Source organism: Pan paniscus, chromosome 13, assembly GCF_029289425.2.
Source record: "Pan paniscus chromosome 13, NHGRI_mPanPan1-v2.0_pri, whole genome shotgun sequence".
Classification (NCBI taxonomy): Eukaryota; Metazoa; Chordata; class Mammalia; order Primates; family Hominidae; genus Pan; species Pan paniscus.
Window position 1 is genome coordinate 113,077,578 of NC_073262.2, and position 21,333 is coordinate 113,098,910.

At 37.4% G+C, this 21,333-nt stretch overlaps 1 protein-coding gene across 2 annotated transcripts in view; it reads right to left on the bottom strand.

Moving 5' to 3' along the window:
* LANCL1 (LanC like glutathione S-transferase 1) overlaps positions 1 to 21,333 on the bottom strand; it is a 45,267-nt gene that overhangs the window by 22,651 nt on the left and 1,283 nt on the right. For both annotated transcript variants that reach the window (XM_003806967.4, XM_003806966.4), the window contains exons 3-4: positions 17,773 to 17,890; positions 1,242 to 1,449 (exon numbers count right to left, since the gene is read on the bottom strand). In XM_003806967.4, the coding sequence (XP_003807015.1) occupies positions 1,242 to 1,449; positions 17,773 to 17,890 (326 nt within the window). The remainder of the gene's footprint in view (positions 1 to 1,241; positions 1,450 to 17,772; positions 17,891 to 21,333) is intronic.

Consider the following 21,333-nt stretch of genomic DNA (forward strand, 5'->3'; position numbering starts at 1 on the left):
CTGTTTTGTTTCATCTTTCATTTTGGTCGAGCTTGGTGACAGGTTTTATATTAAAAGCTTCTCAGCTCTGGAGTGGAATGTTCAGTTTTTTTCCTCTAGACACACTAAGTAATGTATTTTTAAAGTTATACTATGTAATGTCTAGCCCCTAAGAAATGTAGCATAGGCATGTATTTAAAAAAAGGTGTTTTGAAGTATATGTCAATTCAGAAAATGATCTAATATAATGATTCCCAAATCATTTTGGGTGGAGCAAAAGACTCCCACCCCTTCTTTTTGTTACACTTTCCAGTGGAAAAAGTTAGTTACAATAAGAAAATATCACTGTATGGGAAAAAATTGGGAGAGAAGGGAGATATGCATACACATACATACACACACACACACACACACACGCCTAAACAACAGGGGTATAAATCATTCCTTTTTTGAATACAGCACTATGATATCTTAAAAAGTCCAAAAAGCCTGTTGTTTAAATATACACCAGCAAACAGTATAAGATTAGCCAACGGATCCTAGACAAACTAAATTGGTGATGGTAATGCCATCCTAACAGTAATCTATAAGAAAGAATAGTGGGAATCAAACACCATGGTCAACTCAGGGACAGTCACTGGTTAAAACGTTGCTGGAGTGTTAGCATGCGCAGTGGAGCCTAAGAGCGATGCATGCAGAGTCGCACGGCAGCCAGGGTTCTTAGAACTCCGAAAGAGTGCTTCATAAACTCTGGTAAGGCAACAATTAAAGTCTATTAGTACAAACATTTAATAATTCTTCATAATTCACCAGCTTCTAGTGGACCACCATAATTTATACCAAAATGAAAATCAGGATGTGCATGTCATTGCCTCTAAGAAAGGCCATTTTGAATCAGTCTGTGGTCCCTTAGAAGGACTCTCCCAGCCCACCTGTAGGAATTGAACTGCATTTCCTTGAATTACAGATCTTGGACAGCACTTTGGATTAGTAATCATATGTTAAGGCTTTTGATCTCATTTACATTATTGAACTGATGTTTAATCTGGAACATGACAGTGTCTTTTATCTTGCACTAAAATAGGGATTATAATCGTTGTTCCTTAACTACAACACAGGAATATGACAATTGATCAAATGACAGCAGTGAGATTTATCTGCTAAGAGAAAAGTAAACTCACTAGAATGTTCTTTTGTTAACACATGCAGAATTAATGCATAATGATGTCTAGAAAATAATCCTCATATAGAAAAACGATTACCGCGTGATGCAATCTTCTGCCTGCTTCTCATTGTTCATCTTGTGATACAGCACAGCGGCCACTGCCAGGGGGCCTGCATCCCCGCAAAGGAAGGTGATGGAGCGCTTGGTTAAGCAGTTCAGACTTTGCTTTACATAGCCATGTGCTAACTGTAGGTAGGCAGGGTCCCCAAATACATCATAAAGATGTAAGTAAAGCACAGCAATACCTGAAAAAAAAAAAAAAAAAGAAAACAATGTAAAGATGAGGAAAGGCAGTTATTTTATTATTTTTGGCATGGTGTCTACTCAGCAGCGATTTTTGATAACCTGTAGCAAATATATTAATGATCTGGAAGTTTGGGTGACTTTAATTCTAGGCTCAGCTCTATTAGTAAGCAACTCTATGAACCAGCATAAGCCAACCACTTACTTGTCCTCAGTTTCCTCATTATGACAACTCTATTAAATAATAAGGTCTCTAAGGCTCTGGCCAATAAAGAGACACACAGCCTATTATTAGTCTTTGTTGTACTCTGGTTATTGTGTTAATGTATTCTTCTTGATGTCGAAATGATGTGTCATTAAACTAGGGTTCCAAATAAATGTAATTGATTTACCAATAATTATTTAATAAGAAAGGGTTTGTTGTGAACTAAAGAAATTCAAAGACCAGGGAATGAAAATTTCAATTTCTCTTTACATAAAAGTTTGTTTTGTGTGTGTGTGTGTTTTTTTTTTTTTTTTTTTGTGAAAAGGTAGTTAATGTAACCAAATCCCCTGCCCCAGTATCCTTCCAGGCAGGGATTATAAGAAAGTTATTTGATAGCTGAGAAAAAATATTCAACCCCTAGATTTTTTTCTGTCGAGGGCCCACCTACTTTGGTAAATGTAATGTAAAAGCCACCAATGACTTTTGCCTTGGGCTCTACTTGATCAGTTTCTTACCCTACTCTTGAAGCCTGAAATATGTAATAGAGGCATTGTCTGCATGTCCTTATTTCAAATGCCTGTCACAGTGGAAAGAGCCTTCCCTCTGAAGCTAACTGGACTCAGGGCAGACTCAAAGATGTGGAGTAGGAAGCCTGCCTGCCTGCCTGCAGCATTTCCAGAAACCCATTTTTTCCCTTGAAGTACATTTTCCATCTCATTTGCCATTTTTAGAAGACACAGAACCTCTGTTTAAATTTAAATTAATAGAGCCAATCTTCACGGATTTCAATGCAGTAAAAATGCTGTCTGCAAAATTACTTTCCCTGTACTGAGGACAATTTTAAATTTAGATAGTTTTCTCATTTTGCATGGGTAATCTCCAAAGCTTTGTGCTACAGACAATTCAATTTCACATGTATATTAAGGCCAAATTTTCATTTCCTGCCAAAGTTAATAACCTTGACTGCTCTTTCAAAGTGGCTTGGTGTTAGTAATCCCACAAGCTGATGATCAGATGCATCAATGCTTAAGGTTTGTAGACAAGTGTACAAAACCTTGTGTGTAGGTAAGAAAAAAAAAAAAAACCCCTTTTCACAAATGATTGATGTCAAGAGCTTCTTCTAAAATTAGGTCCTTAATAGGCTTCATCTCCATCCATATCACGCATCTGCAGGTGATCCATTTAAATTGTTAACCTTTCATTTTGCCCTCCTATTCCCATTGCTGCCTGAACTCTCCTAATTAAGTTATGTAAGCACCAAAGCCAGATAATGACATGATGGAGATCTGAGAAAATAAAAAGTGATTAAACACAAGTCCAGTGATTGTTTTTCTTTCAGATCTTTGTCTCTCATTAGCAACAATTCCTCTTGGCTTAACTATTTAACAAACAAAACCTATTAAGGCTTGCAATTGTAAGATTTGGTGTATTTCTCATGAAAAACAGGTAATCAAGTCTCACAAGAGTACATTTGGATTAAAACTTTCTTTTTGATAGGCAGAGAATTATCTTTCTAGTTTCTGGGATTCCACAATCTCATGTTCCAGTTCTCCCCTACCTCTCATGTGGGCCTCTGGGTCTGTGGATTTTGATAAGCAATCTTCTGCAGATGATAGTTTACTGTGTCTACATTCCCTGTCACAGAACATCCATGGAGGAAAAGGACTTTAAGTGGTGAGTGCTGCTGCCAATTAGAAAAAGTTTCCTGCACATGCTTATTATAAATCAGCCCAGGTCAGGAAAATAAGACAAAATGTATTATGTCACAGACATTTAATACCTCATCAGTATTTTATATAATAGAAAATAATAGAATGTGTCCTAATGACAGAAAAAAGGGAGGACTGCTTGTGGCCAAATGTCTTAAACCTGATCTTTATGATCCTCAACTGTTGACAATAACCATGCATACACCACCACCTTTGAATCAATACCAAAGACTCAGGGATGGTTGGCAAGGTGGGAAATAAAAACACAACTTCACAGGCTTTGCAGGGAAAATTCATCCAGTCCTAATACATACTTGGCGGCCTGGCTTCAGTCAATGCCTTAAGAAATGCCTTCAAATGCAATGTTTATCAAAATATATATGTTCTTCATGGAAAAAATTATACAGTACTGAAAGATTTAATATGCAAAACACCAGTCCTCTGGTTCACTGTGTTCCTGCCTTCCAGAGGCAACCATTTTCATCAGTTTCAGCCATTTTCTCTAGTATCTGTCTTTCTATTTCTAATAATATGCTTATGTGCTATCTGTTAAGTTTTCTATGTCAGATATTTCTGACTCATATTCTACTCTAGAAAATGAGGAGTTAGCTCTTGTGATGGAGAGTAAGTGGTTTTCCAAATGTATCTTGCCTTTCTCTCAACAATAATGCCCTGGATTTTAGCTGGGCACAGGCTGCTAAGAACAATTTTCTTCACAGCTGGGTATGGCTATGTGGCGAAGTTCTGAACAACAGGATGCCGTGGGAGTAGTGGAGGCAACTTTGGAAAATGTTCTTGAAGGGAAGGCACTGGCGATTTATTTCCTTTTCTATCTTCCTGGCTGGAATGCAGATGTGATGGTGCAGCTAGAGCAGTCATCGTCTAAGGACCATAAGTTGGAAGCTCTGTGCTGAGGGTGGTAAAGTTTCAAAGATCAAAGCCACCTAATCCTGGAGGACTGTGAAGCTGCCACACCAGTCCATGGATTGCCTACTTACACAAGAGAAAAATAAACTTCGGTTCTGTTAAAGCCACTGTTATTTTAGATGTATTGCCATGTCCTGGTAGGCCTAATCCTAAGGAAGACAGCTCTTCTCAAAGCTAGAGAGGCAGGCAGAAGCTAGATTACACGGAGTCTAGCAGGCCAGTTAGGATTTGGAGTTTCATTTGAAATGCACCCATTTTAAGCGTGGGAAGCATATACTTAGATTTGTTTTGTTAAAAGTTCACCATAACTGCACTGTAAGGTTTGCAAGGGAGTGTATGAAACAGTGGATGCAGGAGGAACAGTTAGGAGGATGCTTCAGGAGTAGGAGCGAGACACAGGGTGGGTGGTGCAATACAGATCTTGTCAGAATGAACTGGAAAGATACCTGTCTAGAAAGTAAAATCAGCAGAACCTGGTGGGGGATGGCGGAGAAGAAGATGTCAAAATGCCTCCCGATGACTAACTTCAACAGCTAAATGGAAAATGGTGCCATCCACTGAGATGGCAAACCCCTCTGTTGGAGAATCAGGGTTGGGAGGAAAGAGTACAGTTGTATCCATTAATAAATTCATTCCCAAATATGATTCTATTCTCTGAAGGACACTTAATGAGAAAAAAACATTTCTACTGACTTCTAACATAACAGCCAAAATTGTTCGAGTTTTGACAAAGAATGATGTAGGCAGTTTCATCTTTTTAATATTTTCTTTCATCTTTTTATCAAAGAATATGCATCTACTTTAAAATGTGACAAAAGCCGGTTTTAGCCAAGTGTATTCTTGGGCTTAAATTTGAATATCACATTACATTTCCTTTTGTGCTGTCTGCTAAGCAAAAAATAGAGTGGAGACATGCTTCCTTCCCTTCATCTTCTCTTCTAGACCAGAAAAAACTTGAATGAGATTTAAATTTTGATTGAACTTAATTGTAAAAATCTGCTCTAAACTGATCTAGAGTTTAGAATTATTTTATATTTAATAAATGGTGTTACTAAATGTCATATTCGTAAGTATGACTATTATGTATATCCACAAGCAGAAGAATGAAATTTGAACCTCATTTTACACTATATACAAAAGTCAACTCAAAATGGACTAAAGACTTAGACTTAAGACCAGAAACTGTAAAACAACTAGAAGAAAACATAGAAGAAAATCTACACATCCAGATGTATAGTACTTTGAATTACTACTCCTGCAACCTGCCTGGTTCATCTAGAAGTGCAGTGTCCAGTATGATACCCTCTAACCATAAATGTCTACAGAAATATAAGTTAATTAAAAGTAAACACAATTTAAAATTCAATCTTAGTCATGCTAGCCACATTTAGAATGTTCAATAGCCACATGTGGCTAGTGGCTGTCGCGATGGAAATAACATTTCCATTACTGCAGAACATTCCAAGGAGAGTACTGCTCTGAAGACCAGGAATAGATGTCATTCCGTACAAGAAGTTCAGGAAGTCTGGCACTGCCTGTCAGTTTACCCTAAGAATTTCTTGGTCTTGAAATGTTGATAACTATTAAAAACAAACAAACAAACAAACAAACAAACAAAAAAACATGCTGTGAGGACCAAATAAAATTCCTGTTGTAATAGGAATCAGTCCTGGCTTCAGCATGAAAGCTGTGAACTAGATTTTTTTTTTTTTCCTGTAGCTACTACCCTGGGGATGGGAGGGTAAATTATTTAGGGACACTTCTAAATCTGCAATTTCCTTACTCAGCAACTTATGCCAAGCAGTACTATAAATACAGCCAGCTGTTGAGAAGTAATTAATACTAAGCCTTTGAATTTCTGACGGATCATTAGTCCTATTCATTTTGGCCAATCAAGACCTTGCTGTGTCTCATATGCATATGGAGATAAAAATCTCCACAGATACATGAATCTCTCAAAATACTTTTCTGCGATTTTGCATTCTACAGATTATTCCTCAACATTTTTCATTTGTTTTACGACCAGCTTACAGTGATGTAAAAAGCTTTGTGCCACGGTACTTTAGCTCTGCGAGGCATTTTTGTGCAGTTCAAGGGCATTTAAAGATTCCCTTCATGTACTCTGGTAGGGAAAATCATGTTCAGATTTTAGATCTACAAGGCTCACTGGAGGTGCTTAACTAACACTCATTAGTTTAGAATGACATGGAGACAGGAACTTCCCAAAGGAGGGGGCACTTGGGTGTTCCAATCTAAGTTCAAATACATTTCTCCCTACTTGAAACGTTAACGGCTCATCAATTATTATGTTTTCTTCTTTTCAGATTTATGAAAAAATAAGAAGTGAAAGTATTCTCTGACTGCAAGTATGACCACCTGTCTTTCTATATCAGGTTGATAATTTCTAACATGTTCCTTTGTAATTGTTTCTCAATTTTGTGCTGAATGTTGACCATGTGCATTTCCATTTCTTCAACAAAATCAGATTTGTCTTTAGAGCACTGTTGTTACTGTGCACAGCACTCTCCCCATGCCTGAACTGTCAACAATCCACTGAGTAGGACATCTGCCCAGCTGTCTGACTAAAGCTGAGCATCGTGGGCCGTGGCTTTCAAATACTCCAGTGCTTTCACAGATGATCTGGGAAGGAAACTAGTCATGACTCCACACCTTTAATTTAATAATATTGCCCCAAACAAATGAGTAAAACAGAGAATAAAGAGGGCAAATAAGTACTCTGAAGATGTGTCTTTTCTTTTCTTCTTAATTTCAGAGCTGACTATCCAATAGAAAATAAGATGAAAAAAACAAAACAAAAAAACAGGGAAACATTGTTTTCCTTCCCCCAGTGCCCTGCAGCCCACCAACTATGAATTGGGCACTGTGCTAAGTGTTGACGTTACTGGAATGAAAATGACAAACACCAAGCCTTCTTGGTGTTGGCTGTAAAAGTCAGATTGTTTAGATATGTCTTCTTTCCTTCCTACTTTTTTCTGATCTGTTTCACACTCTCATCCTACTCTGGTTCACTCAAGCCCAATGGTGGTGTCTAAACTCCACAATTGCATTCATCTATCTAGTGGCCATTGTGAAGTGCTCTAATGAATCCAGCGTAAATCCATGCCCATAGCTCTTTCTACTTGTCCTAACACCTCTGGCTGGGTGGGATAGGTGCATCTAATGAAGGTGAAGGTGAAGGACATTTGGCCAGGGCTCAAATTAAACACTGAAATGCTAGCTCTGATGAAGAGCTACTTACAAAGAGATCAAATTGCAAAGAGAAGACACCTGGCCAGAGTGACTCCTTTCAAGTAAGTCTGGTGTCAGCAGTAACTAACACCCACATGCGAAATCTGCAGCTCAAAGGCTATACATTTGGTAGATCAGAGGAACAGCATCTTGAAACACTATAATGACTTGCATTTAGAGTGCAAGTTAATATTACTCTAGGGATTATGCTACATATCCTCTTGTTTAAAATGTTATCTAATATTTGAAAAGAGGAAATACATGCCAATTTTAGCCTCATTAACTTTGTGAGTTGGTTACAGAAGATTGGGTCATGTCTTTCAGAACGAAAGTCCCTAGAGTCCTGTATGTATTTTTTTTTTTTTTAAGTGTGAGCTGATCATCATTTCCCCTAAGAATCGTCATAGTTAAGAGTGGGAAAAAAAAATGAAATAAGGGCTAGCATTTTCCCTTATTGTCTCTTAAAGACAGTAGTGAGATCAGCCATCCCTTGGGTTTACTTAACTTTTCTACTACGTTATCTGCAAGGGAAGGAATCTTTTTGATTAAATGTTTATTTCTAACACAAGAACACCTTATCTGCTCATTTAATCCTTTATAATAACAATTTCTTACCAGTGTTTTGTGGTTTCCATTTTATAAAGCACTTTAGAATGTTCTCCCCACTAGCACCTATAGTCTACCTGGATCAAAACCCAGACCAGCTCCATGGCAGGTAGCATTATGTTCTCTGGTGAGTCCCCAGTGATCTCTGGACACCACTGGGAACCACTCAGTAGCTGACCAGTGGATTTGATCTTAAGGGGCCTCCAGGCTTGCTATTTTTCTGTACTGTCTGCTGCTATGTGTAGAGTCATATATAACAACTCTTAATGGGGTTCCTAAATAACTAAAATGTGTCCCCTGCTACACAAGCCATGAGCACATAATTCCTGTAAGTCTACTGGGAAAAGATTAAGGCTAAAAATGAACAACTCAATGCTTATTGCAGGCATATGTCATACATCAATATCATGATGCATTACGCTCCCATGTACTAAATTTTACAAAGGAGAATTTTGGTGAAAAGAACTGAGGCTGTTCATTCAAAATATCACTTATTAACAGCTGCAAGAGCTACCAATTGATTTCAGACTATGGATGATAATTCACTTGAGAAGATCTTTAAGCCTTTTCAAAAACAAGCAATTATGAGGAAAAGCTTCTGTCTCGGCCCAATTAATTTTCTATCCTGAAACCATGCTGAATATATTAATACAAGATTAGGAAGGGGAAAAACACCTTCTATAGAAAAACACTGGAGATTTTTTCATTTTTCTAGCTGCAAATGCCCGTAAGTCTTCTCAGGGTTTATGTCCAATTCTAAATAACTTTTTAAATAGTAATTACTCTTGCCTAATAAGCCTTGTTTCCTTCTTACTTTCCAAATTCCTTTCATACTTTATCAGGGCTTACTCTGACTCTTATTTCTTTTAATAAAACACTTAAATCTGACTAGTCATTAGCCACTTCTATGAAGTTTGTATGGAATGAGTATCATGTCATTGTTCAAACTACTCCATCTTATAGCTTATGAATAAACCTTCTTCACTTATAAAGTGTACAGAATAAACTCATATGTAGAGGCTGAGAGTAAACACACACATACACACATGCTCATAGGGTAAAGAGCAGGACTCAAGAGCCAGGCTTGTTTGGGTTGAACCTTAACATTGTCACTAGCTCTATAACCTTGAATGAAATACTCAGCCTTGCTTTGCTTCATTTTTCTCATCGGTGAAATGGGGATATGAATGGTATTCTGGCCATAAAGGTTTTTTTTTTTTTTTTTTTTTGGAGACAGTCTCCCTTTGTTGCTCAGGCTGGAGTACAGTGGCACGATTTTGGCTCACTGCAACCTCCGCCTCCCGGATTCAAGTGATTCTCCTGCTTCAGCCTCCTGAGTAGCTGGGATTACAAGCACCCACCACCAGACCTGGCTATATAAAGTTTTTTTGAGGTTTAGATTAGTGAATTAATGCAACACACTTAAAATGGTGCCTGGCATACAACAGTAGTTATTGGTGTATGTGCCTGCACCCTGTCTTGTCATTCAGATGTTAACTGCAGTAACATTTTATCAACAGGAAGAGTGTTTTAATCTTATTCCTGTCCTCCAATAGTCAAATGATCATAAAACTGCATACTGATGATCTTTATTCCCTTGGGAACCAACATTCAGTCAATCTATTTTATTATTCTTTTTCTGAACATTATAGAAGTAATCTGTTAAGTCTAAATTACTGTCTGAAAAATTGATTAATCATAACATCTCATTCCTGAAAGAGCATGAGAGAGACCAGAGGGATTTATGGTAATAACTGCCTCTTTAGACAATATGAGACAGCTACAGGTTTTTAAAATTCTTCCCTCCTTTCTTTCCCACGGTCAGGGCATTTTTACCTCTGCTGTGAATAAAAAAGGTAAAAGTCAGGGATACAGCTTGTAAAATTGCACTATGACAACTCACAGGTGTAAATATGTAGGCTGCAGTGGAAATGACATTTGAGTTCTATTAAAAGTTCATGTTAACCAATCTCTTCACTATTTCATACCCTCTGCTTCAATTTTAAAATAAAAGCCAAGATAATTTCAGTTGTAAAACAGTTTGTAAAGTAAGTGTAAAGTACTTTCTTAAGCAATTATTTGCTTCTTTTACACTTCTATTTAAACCTGTACATATCACCCTTACCAACAAAGCATTTTGTATATACGAATTATTTGGAATAATCCTATTCTAAATCCTAATCTTAACTGAACTAGCGTTAATTATCAGACCATCTACATACTACTGGGGAATGAAACAACAAAATAAAATTGTAAAGTCCTAACTAATTAATTGTAATAATCATTTTACTAAGCATGTTTAACACTCAGAAGTACTTTAGCAGAATTCTAATAAGTACCTTCTATTAGTCTTAATTTTTGTTGAAAAGATAAATGGGGAAAAAAAGGAGTCAGTTTTTCAGTTCCAAGTGCAGTGGGCTTTTAAACAACATGGGTCTGCACTGCATGGGTCTACTTGTACACAGATTTAAAAAATATATATATAATGGAAACTTTTTTGGGCTTTTGTCGACAATTTGAAAAAACTTGCAGATGAACTGTGTAGACCAGAAATATCGAAAAAATTAAGAAAAAGGTGTGTCATGAAAGCACAAAATACATATAGTTACTAGTCTATTTTATCACTAGGATAAAATATACACAAATCTATTATAAAAAGCTAAAATTTATTAAAACTTATGCATACAGACTGTACATAGCGCCACCTGCAGTCAAGAGAAATGTCAAAAAATGTAAAGATGAAAAATAACTTCGTAAATTAACTCTAGTGCATACTGTAGTACAGCAATAACTTCTTAGCCACCTCCTGTTGCTGATGTGAAATCAAGTGTTGCTCCACTTAAAATAACATGTGATGTGAATTATCTCTGCTTGAGATCATTATCTCTGTCTCTCCAGTAAATTACATATCACAGTAAAGAGTAATCTCTTCTGATTCTTGCAAATTTTTAATTGTTTTTAGTGCAATATTGTAAACCTTGAATAACACCATGGGACACATACAAAGTGCCACTAGTGATGCTGAAAGTGCTTCCACGAAGCAGAAAAAAGTCGTGACATTACACGAAACACCTGAACTGCTTGATATAATGTAACCATAGATTGAGGTCTGCAGCTGCAGTTGCCTGCCATTTTAAGATAAATGAATCCAGCATAAGGACCACTGTAAAGAATGAAAAGGAAATTCATGAAGCCATCACTGCAGTTACAGCAGCAGGCACAAAAACCTTGCATTTTTAGTGAAACTGCAGTACATATTGAAAATGTAGCCTTTATGTTGGTGCAGGACTCTAAAATGATTCAAGAAAACGTGAAGTCAATATACGGCAACTAGAAGCAAAACGATCTAAAGCTGTATAATTTAATGCCAGCAAGGGTTGGTTTGATAATTATAGGAAGAAGTTTGGCTTAAAAAAATGTCAAGATAACAGAAGCAGCAGCTTCTGCCAACCAAGAGGCAGCAGACAAGTTCCCAGGTATGATGAAGCAAAATCGATGAGAAAGGCTATCCGCCTGAAAAGGTTTTGAACCCTATTCTGGGGGGGAAAAAGCCACAAAGGACATGCATTAGTAAGGAAGAGAAATGACCACCAGGATTTAAGGCAAGAAGGAACAGACTAACTCTACTGTTTAATGCAAATGCAGTAGGGTTTATGATCAGGACTACCCTTATTTATAAAGCTGCCAACCCCTTGGTCTTGAAGAGAAAAGATGAGCACCAGCTGCCAATCTTTTGGTTGTACAGGAAAGCTTGGACAACAAGAACCTTTTTTAATGGTTTGGTTCCACCAATGCTTTCTCCTTGATGTAGGGAAATATCTTGCCAGTAGGGACTGCCTTTTAAAGTTTTTTCAATAGTGCACAATGCCCCTAGCTACCCAGAACCCAAGAGTTCAACACTGAAGGCATCAAAGTGGTCTACTTGCCCCAAACAGGTCTCTAATTCAGCCTCTACATCAGGGGGTCATAAGGACCTCTCAGGCTCATTATAAATAGTACTTTACGGAACGGATTGTCAGTGCTATGGAGTACCCTGTGGAGATAAAAGTGACTCCATCTTGTAGGCTAATCCTCTACACAGACTTCTGATTAGCCCCGGTCCCGTGAATGCCTCCTGGTTTTTACTTTATTTACTGCCCCTAGTATAAGAACAAAGGAACCTTGGTGCTAATGCACAAATTATAGGCTGTGATACACATAGCCGTCTTGCCTGTTTTTGAGGGTTGCCTTTCCCTATGGTATGTAAGCCCTGGGTCTCTGGAGTAGCAGTGTTGAGATCTTCCTGCCTTGTGGCTGACCAAGACCATGCTTGTGTCTCTAAGTTCTCCAATAAAACAGCCTTTACTGACAAATTGGATTTTCTGCCTCCTCCTTTGATTTTTCAGCTACTTCAGCATTTGGGGGTCACTTTGCATATGTGACCCTTTCACGGAACAAACCAGATAGAGAGAACATCATGAAAGTCTAGAAGAATTACACCACTGAGATGCCATCGTTGATACAGTAAAGCCACAAAAACCATCAAGGCTGAAACAATAAATTCCTGCTGGAGAAAACTGGGTTCAGATAGTGTGCATGACTTCACAGGCACCAATCAAGGAGATCATGAGAGAGATGTGGATATGGCAAAAAAAAAAAAAGGGGGGGGATGGGGATGAAGGATTTCAAGATATGAATCTTGGAGAAATTCAAGAGCTAACAGATGCCACACCAGAGGAATTAATAGAAAGCAACTTGATGAAGATGAGTTCTTATGAACCAGTGCTAGAGGATGAGGAAGATATAGAAGCAGCAGCACCAGAAAATGAACTGATGTTAGACAGTCTGGCAAAAGGGTTTTGATTATTCAATACTGCTTTTTACTTCATTTCTGACACGGATTTGTATATGGTATGGGCACTGACACTAAAGCAAATGGTGGAAGAATTGCCAACGTACAGATATTTTTAGAGAAATGAAAACGCAAAAACGTCCCACAGAAATTACGATGTATTTTTGCAAAGTTACTGAGTGTTCCTGCCTTTCCTGCCTTCCCTTCCACCTCTTTTCACTTCTTCTGCCTCTGCCACCCATGAGAGCAAGACCAATTCTTTATTTTCCTCCTCTTCCTCAGCCTACTTAATGTGAAAACGAGGATGAAGACCTTTATAATGATCCACTTCCACTCAATGAACAGTAAATGTATTTTCCCTTCCTTATGATTTTCTTAACATTTTCTTTTTTCTACGTTATTGTAAAAATACAGTACAGATTAAATGTAACACACAAAATATGTGTTAATCAACTATTTATGTTATCAGTAAGGCTTCCTCAACAGCAAGCTATTAGTAGTTAAGTTTTGGGGGAGACAAAAGTTATACATAAACTTTTGAGAGTGTCAATGGGCATGTGCCCTTAAACTGCACATTGTTAAGGGTCAACTTTACACATCTAACATTAAACACATGAATGTGTCATCTCTTCACTAGAACCCTTTCATTTTCAAGATCAACTGAGCAACTAAGACAAATCTAGACACACCATGAAGTATTAAGAAGTTGGGCAGCCCAGTTTTGTAGCTTTCTTTAGAGTCATGAAGTAGAAACAAAGACATACAATTATGGGGTTTAGTATGAATTGATGCATGGTACAAATTGGAAACTTTATAATTTTGCAATAGAAAATAAGGGTTTGGGAGAAAGCAGAAAAGAATGGCAAGTAACTGTTTAATAAAGCTACAAAAATAGTAATGTTTTACAGTATTAAGTTTAGAATCAATTGCTAGTCCCGTCTAGATTTAAGTTACACTTAGCTCTAGAAAATTATGATTCGACATTCCTATAATACTTCCTTTCTGTGGCAGGCTTTACGCAAAGACTTACTGAATGAAAAAAAAAAAAACAAAACTTTAAGGTGATGTGAATCAAAATCCAAATCAATCTCCTTGGAAACAAAGAACAGACAAAATATTGCTTGGAAAATTTCAAAATATTTTATAGACACTGGTAAATTTATCCCCCCAAAAAATCCCCCAAAAAGTGAACAGAAGAGATCCTTTAGCAGACATAAAAATTGAGGCTCACTGTCCAAATGCCTTGTGCAAAACATAGGAGTCAAGAAAAAAATCATTTTTCTTGTTATATAGAAGTTATAGCAAAGATTACTAGGTCTTATCCCAAAGGTCACTCTCCTCTTCCTCTATTAACAGAACCCAAGCTAAAAGACTGCATTTACTACCCTTCCTTGCTAACAAGAGTGACTATGTGACTATGTTCTGGCCAATGCCAAGTAAGCACAACTGAAATGTTGAGTGGGACTTCCAGGAAGGCTTTTTAAAGGGAGAGCATGCATTAATGCATTCTTCTTTGCCTCTTCTTCCCTCCAGCAGCCTGAAAAGCTGATGTAATGACTGGATCTTCAGCAGCCATCTTGAGCAACAGGTAGAAGCTAGAGGCTGAGGAATGATGGAGCAGAAAGGAAGGAGCTGGGATTCCTATTAACATCCTGAAGCTACACTATCAGGCCTGGACTGACCAACTCTTTCTGGCCTTCTTTTACAAGAGAAAAATACAGTTATTTAAACCACTATACTTCTGTTTTCTTTTTTGGGGTATAGATAACTGAACCTAATCCTGTCCCAAATCCTGATCCTATCTAACCAGTGTTAGCTATCAGCCCATACGTATACTGGAGAATGATGTTTAACAAAATAAGATGTTAAAGTTCTAACTAACTGTAATAATCATGCAGTTTTCTCATGCTGAACAAAGTTAAAGAAATATAATGTGTGTTTCCTAAAGAGTGTCATTTTTTGGAAAGATAACATAGGGCACAAAGTAACATAAAAATCTACACATAATTATATAAACATTGCTTTGACATACAACACCAAATATTTTTATTGTATTTGTGAATGCATTTCTTGGTAATAAAATTGCAGTTATGAATAAGTGATACTTGGAAAGCTATAACATAATGGGAGGAGAAGGTATTAACACTGTGATTTTATGGGGTTGAATCAGTTTTAGTTTCTTATACAACTCAGAGCTTTATGTTATTTAGACTGAACACTGGCACAAGGTAGCATTTTACTTATCAAAACACTGGAGGAGGCAGTCTATTTTATGTGGGAATAATAGCTTTTTAACAGTGTTCGATTAGGAGACATTAGGAACCTTGCCTTGAAAACCATTAGCAAATTTATCTAGAAGATTTTAGGTTACATCTTAAAACAACCAGCCGCTAAGGACATCCTGAACTGCTTAGTATGCCAATTTGCCTCAGATGCTTGCCATATAAGCTGCTTTCAGGAGTCAGCAATGAGTATCATAGATACTTGAGGATAAAAGGTTGAAGGATATTGGCATTCAAAGATGAAGCCAGAAACCCTGTACAGCCAAAAAAATTAAACTTGCATTTTACTTTGGAGTGAAATGTCTTTGCTATTTCCAAAGTTTTTAACTTTTGGTTTCTCAACTAGCCCTAGCAATATAAGGGCCTGACTAATGACTCTTCCCAACATTGTCAAACTTAATTCAAACTTGAAATCAATCCCCTTTTTTTTTCCTCCTAAAGCAAAGTAACTCACAATAATAATATGAGTACATCTGAATGGCCAATTTAAAAGTTTAAGTCATTCTTTTGTAATCAGTGCTAGAATTAACTAGTGATCTTTTTTTTTTTTTTTTTTTTTTGCCAGGAATAACAAAATAATAGAAACTCCATATATATTAGAAAAACATCTGTAAGTTTGAGCCTTATATATTATTACAATGTGGCAATCAAGAGGAAAACTCAAGACAACTGTGCGCTGTGCTTGTCCTGTTTTGTTCAAACCACGATAATTTTAAATAAATAGTAATGTTCAACATTCACTGATGACATTATCTATCAACCACATCACACCTGGAACACAGTAGATAATAAATGGCAGCTGTTATACCTTCCTTCTTGAAACAAAATCCTGTCATTTCATTCTCATTTTAACTTTGTGTTAAGCTTCTACAATCCATAAAAATGATAAAACAATAAAATGGTCCAACATTATCTAGTCCAGTCTTATTTTTACAAAACATTGACTTTAAAAGTCCCTGAGATTTTAATTTTACTGGTTTAATCTGTCTTCCCTACCCTTGTTAAAAAAAAAAAATAGAATCATGTGTCATTATTGATTGAGTACCCCTTATCTGAAATCCTTGGGACAAGTGTTTTGGATTTCAAATATTGAAATATTGGGCTTATATTTACCAGTTGAGTATCCCAAATCTGAACATCGGTAATCCTAAATGCTCAATGAACATTCCCTTTGAGTGTCACATCAGAGCTTAAAAAGCTTCAAATTTTGGAGCATTTTGGATTTCAGATTTTCAGATTTGGGATGCTCAACCTGTACTAAAGAGGAAGACTAATAAGAGATTGCTATTATTAATAAATTTCTCTCAGAAAGCTTTCAAACTGCAGTCTGTAGATCACCATCTGCATCAGGACCACTGATGGCTATAAAAGGCAAATTCCTGGGTTCTGCTCAAGATCTACTGAATCAGAATCTCTGCTATGAGGCCATTTTTATGACAAATTCCACTCCTTAAAATCAAATTAAAATTCCCTGGATTGCAAGCTTATTCCTCCTTGCCCACTCTTTAAAGCGAATGGGAAACACTGAGTCTCTAGACTATGCTTTCTTCCAGATTACACAGCTGTCTTTTGTTTCTCTACATTTGGTAAATTAATTGCAGTTCTTCAACTTTTCTTCTTTGATTTTTTTTTTTTTTTTGAGATGGAGTCTTGCTCCATCACCAGGCTGGAGTGCAGTGGCGTGATCTCATCTCACTGCAATCTCCACCTCCCGGGTTCAAGTGATTCTCCTGCCTCAGCCTCCTGAGTAGCTGGGACTACAGGTACGAGCCACCATGCCCAGCTAATTTTTGTATTTTTAGTAAAGATGGGGTTGCACAGTGTTGGCCAGGATGGTCTTGATCTCTTGACCTCGTGATCCACCCGCCTCGGCCTCCCAAAGTGCTGGGATTACAGGTGTGAGCCACTGCACCCAGCCTCTTCTTTGATTTTTCTCTTTCTCACCTTTTTTTGACATCAATACACTGTTTCTTCCTAAACCTCCTCCAACCTCTCAATGATTGAGATTGGCAATGCAGCAATTGCAAACCAAACAGCAATGACCATATGGGAGGATTAGTTCATGGAAGTAATACTTTACCCTGTATGGATTCCTGTTACGGGTTAACTTTTTAAAACATGCTTCTGGACATATTTTATTCCTGAGATCAATCCTCATTACCTCCGCTTCAGGCATTGTATTTTGGAACTCTTCCCAATTCTTCCCACTGAAATTACATCTGCAAATTAACTATGTGATATTGAAAATCAATTTTTCTCCTCACAAGTATAGCAGCCATCCAAATGTCAGGCATGAATTACATGAATATGCTCACCATGCCCTAAATTCAGGGCACTATTAAAAACCCAGAAGATACCATGGTTGGGTTGAGGGCACAGCACTCTCCCAGAAGCAATTACTCATATGCAGATGCAGGAAGCATTTAAGGGTGTACCATTCAGACAGACAGCTCTTGGAAAAATGCTCTGGCTCTTAAGCACAATGCTTATGCCAGCTCACAGTCAGCACTTCATACCTGCCCAGCCAGTGTAACCGGTGCCATCCCGAGGGTCTGCTGATTTCAGGCCTCTCTCCATTTGCTGAAGAAGCTCCCGAATCTTATTGGTCAAGCGTTGTGAGAACTCAGGAGTCAGCTAGATATTAAAGGAAAACAAATATCAAAATAATGTGGGTCACCCAGCTTGCTGGACTATAAGCTATCAAAGACAGAAAGGTATTTCTTTTCCACTTAGGACATATTTTTCTACCTGGAAGACTAAACAATTTATTTTCTATTCTTAAACAACAACATCACATTAACAAAATTTATCAAATACCGTTGTAACTTATACATGTTTTACATAAAATTTTTAGTTAAATACTAAAACAGACTGCCAATGATAAACTGGCTCACAGTAATTTTCCACCTAATAGTAATCGTCTATTATTTAAACCAATATTATAATAAAGTCTTTTTATTAAATTAAGCACAAATCAGATGTTTGGTGCTTTCAAACTACTGGATTTTTAGTATTCAAGCTGCAGCAAGGTAAATTCCCTAAAGAAACATCTAATTGCTCTTATTTAAAAAAAAGGATTTAAAAAAAAATGAAGTAGCCAAAGAAAAGCAAAACAAATTCATGTATATCAAGAGCCTTAAGCAGAATAGAAAGAATATCAAACTTAGCATCATAAACCCATGTCCAGCACAGTGTCTGGCAGAGAATACGGGCTTCACAAATGTTTCTCAATGAATGAGCCTGTCTACATCCTTACCCGCTATTAGCTGATCTTGCTCAACTCATAACTTCTTTATGTTTCAATTACCTCCATAAAGTCAGGATAATAACTGCCACGCCAATTTCAAAAGGTACTTTGGGGATTAAATGAGATAGTGTATCACAAGTCTTTCTCATTCAGGGATGTAAATGTTGACATTTTTACTAATTCTTTAGCAGATCAAGGGTCTAAGGCAAGTAATAGTTTAGATATGGATTGAAAATACACTAAGGCTGGGGCTGTGGGGTTAGTACCACCCATATGAAGGTCCACAGATGCTGTGCAAACAGTGAGGCTCACACAATCATTATGTTATTCTTCTTAAAGGCAAATGAAAAATAATTTTAAACTTCTGCACACACTGAATCAGTGTCTTAAAAAGTCACTGAAGGCCGGGCACAGTGGCTAATGCCTGTAATCCTAGCATTTTGGGAGGCCGAGGGGGGCGGATAACCTGAGGTTAGGAGTTCGAGACCAGTCTGACCAACATGGAGAAACCCCATCTCTACTAAAAACACAAAATTAGTCGGGCATGGTGGTGAACGCCTGTAATCCCAGCTATTCGGAAGCCTGAGGCAGGAGAATTCCTTGAACCTGGGAGGCGGAGGTTGTGGTGAGCCGAGATCGTGCCACTGCACTCCAGCCTGGGCAACAAGAGCGAAACTCCATCTCAAACAACAACAACAACAACAAAAAAACCCCAAAAAACTCACTTTATTGTCTCCCTCAATAATTTTAAGAACTTGCTGTGATTCTAAGACTTGAATTTCACAAAGTAATTAAAATTTCAGAACAATGTGGGGGAAAGTTACAAGGGTATAAACATTTTATTTTACCATGTAAGGATTGTAGAAATAAACCTAACCACTCACATCAGAATCTCATTTTTAAAAATGAGATAAAATCTTAACACTGAAAACAGCAAGAAGGCAGTATCAGAATTAACAACAACAACAACAATAGTTTAAGGATACGTTAAGATTCACTTCGGAGGAGCATCCTTGATAAGGCAAATCAGACTTTCAACCACATCTGGATTATTTAATCTAAAGCACCACTATGATCCCTTATTTCACTCTTTAGAAGAAACGACGTTGTTTGACAGACACACTCCCATTATTTAACGATTTCTGCAAAGAGGTTAAGATTTCAACCAGACTTGAAAATACATTTAGTAGGATAAAATATACTTCAATTTTAATACAAAAGGCCTATAAATCTCAGCTAGATAGAAGAGTGCATCTATATTGAGAACACGTCATCTACTGTATATAGATCATATATAATTTATCATCTTGCCTGGCCTTCAAGAGATCAAGAATAATGAGAATCTCTCAGCCTTATGAAGGGAAGTTACTTTCTGTTTGGCACATTCTGCATTTAATAAAGGTGACCTCTGTGAGAATATTGATTGCTTGTGGTACACCACCAAATTATTCAAACTCTAGCAATAATCTGAAGTCTCTAAAAGTCCTTTTTTCTTTTCTATTTTTTTCTGACAGATGCCAGAAAACAGACCAGTTCCTTACTGAAATCTTGTGTTAAGAAATTAAGGAGGACAGATCTCCAGGGTTTGATCCTCTGTGTTCAACATTACACAATTTTAGAACTGGTATGCTACTTCCTTTCTAGGACCTGTCCAAAAACTACGTTAGGCAATAAACTACATTATTACTCTTGGGTCAGGGTTTAAATTTGTGAATTTTTCCCCTGAGAAACAAAGGGTTAAATTTGGCCAGACATGGTGGCTCACACCTGTAATCCCGGCACTTTGGGAGGCTGAGATGGGTGGATCACTTGAGGTCAGGAGTTCGACACCAGCCTGGCCAACATGGTGAAACCCTGCCTCTACTAAAAGTACAAAAAAAAAAAAAAAAAAAATTAGCCAGGTGCGGTGGTGTGCACCTGTAATCCCAGCTACTCAGGAGGCTGGGGCATGAGAATCACTTGGGCCTGGGAGGCAGAAGTTGCAGTGAGCCAAGAATGTGCCTCTGCACTCCAGCCTGGGCTCAGGGTGAGACTCCGTCTACAAAAATAAAAATAAAAATACATAAATAAATAAATAAAGGGTTAAATTCATAAAAAGCAGTTACTTTATAGGCAGTCTAAATAGCTACATTTTATTGAAGGTTTCTGTCACTAGGACAATCCTCAAGTGTTCTCTTTGCCAAGTCAGCATGAAGCAGCAAGTCCTCCACCCGCAAGACAAGACACATACTTCAGCTTGAGAATCTGCACAGCTAAGCAGAATGCAGGCCCAAATGGCCAAAGGGAATCCATCTGACCTGAAGATAATTATAAAAAGCTTTGTTTGGGCAGCTTAATACTAGTCTTAAAATAATCAGATTGACTCAAACTCCATATACATTTTGGTAGCCTTCTACCCTACACCTCTTCTTCATCTCTTTGATTTCTCCTACCTGCATTACTGACCCAAGTTAACCTATAATGTGACAAGTGTTTTAAGGAAAAAAACAACCATCAGACCCACAGATTAATTTGACAGGGATGAAATCTGTAAGGCCTTTATATCACATAAAATGTCTTTTGTATGGCTGACAAGTTTCAAAGAAATAAACCGGTAAAATTTTTAAAGCGTGTGCCTTGTTTCCAACTTAACTCATTTTCAAAACTAAATTTTATTTTTTTATTTTTTAGAGACAGGGTCTCTGTCACCCAGGCTAGAGTGCAGTGGTGCAATCATAGCTCACTACAGCCTCGAATCTCCTAGGCTCCAGCAATTCTCCTGCCTCAGCCTCCCAAGTAGCTGGGACTACAAGCTTTCCACCACACCTGGCTAATTTTTAAAAAAATTTTA